General features: G+C 37.8%; 1 protein-coding gene and 1 pseudogene across 1 annotated transcript; one reads left to right on the forward strand and one right to left on the reverse strand.

Moving 5' to 3' along the window:
- Nucleotides 1-299: 299 nt before the first annotated feature.
- Nucleotides 300-936, reverse strand: LOC103093728 (deoxyuridine 5'-triphosphate nucleotidohydrolase-like; annotated as a pseudogene).
- A 109-nt stretch (nucleotides 937-1,045) lies between these two features.
- LOC100013147 (olfactory receptor 13C9-like) lies at nucleotides 1,046-1,999 on the forward strand. Its single transcript, XM_001367512.3, has one exon. The coding sequence runs from the start codon at nucleotides 1,046-1,048 to the stop codon at nucleotides 1,997-1,999; it is 954 nt and encodes a 317-aa protein (XP_001367549.3).
- Nucleotides 2,000-3,310: the final 1,311 nt, after the last annotated feature.

The raw sequence follows: 3,310 nt of genomic DNA on the forward strand, positions 1-3,310 counted from the left end.
AATTTCTGAAATAAAATTCATTTTTATTCAATAATCCTATAATTGAGATTACACCTTGACTACCACTATAACTTTAAAGACAGTAATTTCCTCAGAGTTTACAATACTATTTATAATCACAAAAAAATTAGAAATCACCTAAATTAGCCAAACAGCAAATGACTGAATAAAAATGATATATACGTATTCTTTGAAGTAGATCAAGCCCAATATTCCATTAGGTACCAATAGAAGATTGTATGGTTGCATGATGAGCTTAGAGTGAGGTGGGAAAAGTTATCACACATACACATATAATTTTAGTTTTGACCAGAAGAACCAAAACCTCCTGATGTACATTCATTGTCATCTTCTCCTTGGACTTCCTAGAGTTTTGCATAAAAACAGGTTCAGAAATCAGCTTTGCGATCCAGTCACCCTTTTTCATTTCATACACTTCTTTGCCATAATTAGTGCTACACAAGTATTTCCTCTGTAATCTTGATCGATAACAACAGCTCCTACATTTATGAAGTGTTTGCAGTCATCGTAGAACATGAAGCAACTCTATAAAACTGAAAAGGAAGAGAAATCTGAATGTCTGTTTTCAAGAGCCCTTTCTCCATGGCTGGGATTATCTTTGGCACTGTCCAAGTCATAGCCCTAAGTCCATGCCTATTCCTTTGATGAGGCAGTGGCATGCTCGCAGAGGTGGGAGAAGTGGAGGCCATTGGGGTTTCCTTGTGCTGTGCGTGCTGGCCTGGTTGCAGGGAGCAGAGGGATGTGACAGCAGGGGTAGCTTTGGAACAGGGAATGACTGGAAAGATAGCAGAAGGCAGCTAAAGAGGCTGGAAATTCAAGGTCTAGTTCAATACTGACATGCTAGTTCAGTTTTATATACAGCTTTAAAAACTTCAAATACATGTTAGTGATGTGGTCAACCACCACCTGCAACATTGAAGCTCCCAGTTAGTACATGATACACAAATGTGGCTGAGCAGTAATGTATTTGAATGTACCAAAGATAAAACATCTTTTCTGTGATCTTTGAATTTCTACAGGTAAAATGGAAAAGATAAATGAAACCTCTGTGACAGAATTCTTCCTAAAAGGACTTTCTGGCTATCCTAGGCTTGAGATTATTTTCTTTGTCCTGATCCTGGTAATGTATGTGGTCATTCTTCTAGGCAATGGCATCCTAATTTTAATTAGCATCTTGGACCCCCACCTCCACACTCCCATGTACTTCTTCCTCAGTAACCTCTCTTTCCTGGACATCTGCTACACATCTACCTCTATTCCTCCTACATTGGTGAGCTTCTTATCTCAAAGAAAAACCATTTCTTTTTCTGGGTGTACAGTGCAGATGTTCCTTGGCTTAGCAATGGGGACCACAGAATGTGTACTCCTGGCCATGATGGCCTTTGATCGCTATGTGGCCATCTGTAATCCCTTGAGGTACCCCATCATCATGAGCAAGATTGTTTATGTGCAGATGGCAGCTGGTTCCTGGGCAGCAGGGGGTGTCAACTCAGTGGTGCAAACAATTCTTGTGGTCCAGTTGCCGTTCTGCAGGAATAATGTCATCAATCATTTCAGCTGTGAAATCCTAGCTGTCATGAAACTGGCCTGTGCTGACATCTCTGGCAATGAATTTATCATGTTAGTAGCCACTACAGTATTCACATTAACTCCTTTGCTACTCATTGTTGTCTCTTATACTTTGATCATCTCCAGTATCCTGAAGATCCACTCAGCTGAAGGGAGAAGTAAAGCTTTTTCTACCTGCTCAGCCCACCTGACTGTTGTGATTATATTCTATGGAACCATCCTGTTCATGTACATGAAACCCAAATCCAAACCATCACTTAATTCAGATAAATTACAAACCACAGACAAACTCATTTCCATGTTCTATGGAGTCATGACACCCATGATGAATCCTTTAATCTATAGTCTGAGGAACAAGGATGTAAAAGAGGCAGTGAAACTGCTGGGCAGGAAGATTTTTAGCAAATAAATGTGAAAGTCCTTGTCCTTTGTTCAAGTGAATGAGAGAATGTACAGAAGAGAAGCTGGAAAACCAGTTAAGATATCTACTCAATGCCTGAGTTCCATCAATAAATTCAGTCAGAAAATATTATTATGCATCCACTAACTGCTGGGCTCTTGCTTTATGCTGATAATATAAAGACAAAAATAAAACATTCTTTGCTTTCAAAGAGCTTCCATTCTTTTGGGAGAGCTAGCATGTATACATAAATATGTGCACTCCATATATACAAAATAAATTGTAAAACAGTTTTTGGTGGGAGGCATGAATATCTTGGAGAGGAAAAAAAGGAAAGTCCCCATGTGAGAGATGGCATTTGAGCCAAACTCTGGATGCAAGAATCTGATATAAGGGATAAGTGAATTATAGGCATATGAAGTCAGAAAAGAGAATAGCAAAAAGGCTAATATAGTTGTTCTGTATAGAGTGTGTAGTGGAATAATATTATAAGGATGGCAAAGAAGGTTGGAATTATGTTTAAAATGGATTTTTTCAAAGGAAGGAATTTGTATTAGAACTTAAAAGGAATAGGGAGCTACTCGAATTTATGAATTAGAGGTGTGGAGGGGCACATATGACATTCCCAGACGTATACATCTGAAATATCACTTTGGTGGCTGGGTGGAAAATTGCAAAGAATAAGAGAGAAACATAAGATGGGCCCTTCTTGGGACTAAATTCTCTGACTTTTCCCTGTTCTTTCTGATACTGGTAATTGTAAAGTCCAATTAGTCATACTGTATGTAAAAAAAGTTTTTTATTTTTAAATTGCATTGTCCAATTTCTCTCCCTATTGGTCAAAAACTACCAAGCCTGCTTAGAATTTCAAGACATCATGAAACCTTTTCAGGAACCACTGATATGTTGTTGAAAGATTCATTGATTTAGAATTGAATGATCTGGACATTTCATCCCAACCTCCTCATTTTTACTAGTTATGTATCTAAGGGAAGGTATTCACCTTTTTGAGCCTCAATTTCTTCATTTATAAAATGAATATACAGTGTGGCAATACTTTAAGACCTTTGGGTAGAACTTAGGGCAAGGAAGAGAATGAACAGAATGTATTATTATATGTATGCACATGGTAGCTTCTCTAGTCAGTTAATGAACATTCAACATTTATTATGTGTTAGACACTGTGCTAAGTGCTGTGGATACGAAAAAGAAAGGAAAAGGGAATATTATTTGCCCTCAAGTGCTTGCAATGGGGGACAACATGGAAATAAGTGTATATGAAGCAAGCTATATATGTTATCAATAAAGCACTAGAATTAA

Source organism: Monodelphis domestica, chromosome 7 (assembly GCF_027887165.1).
Source record: "Monodelphis domestica isolate mMonDom1 chromosome 7, mMonDom1.pri, whole genome shotgun sequence".
Taxonomy (NCBI): Eukaryota; Metazoa; Chordata; class Mammalia; order Didelphimorphia; family Didelphidae; genus Monodelphis; species Monodelphis domestica.

What these genes read in the sequence shown, in the direction of transcription:
- LOC100013147 (XM_001367512.3), top strand. Translation starts at nt 1,046, where the DNA reads ATGGAAAAGATAAATGAAACCTCTGTGACAGAATTCTTCCTAAAAGGA.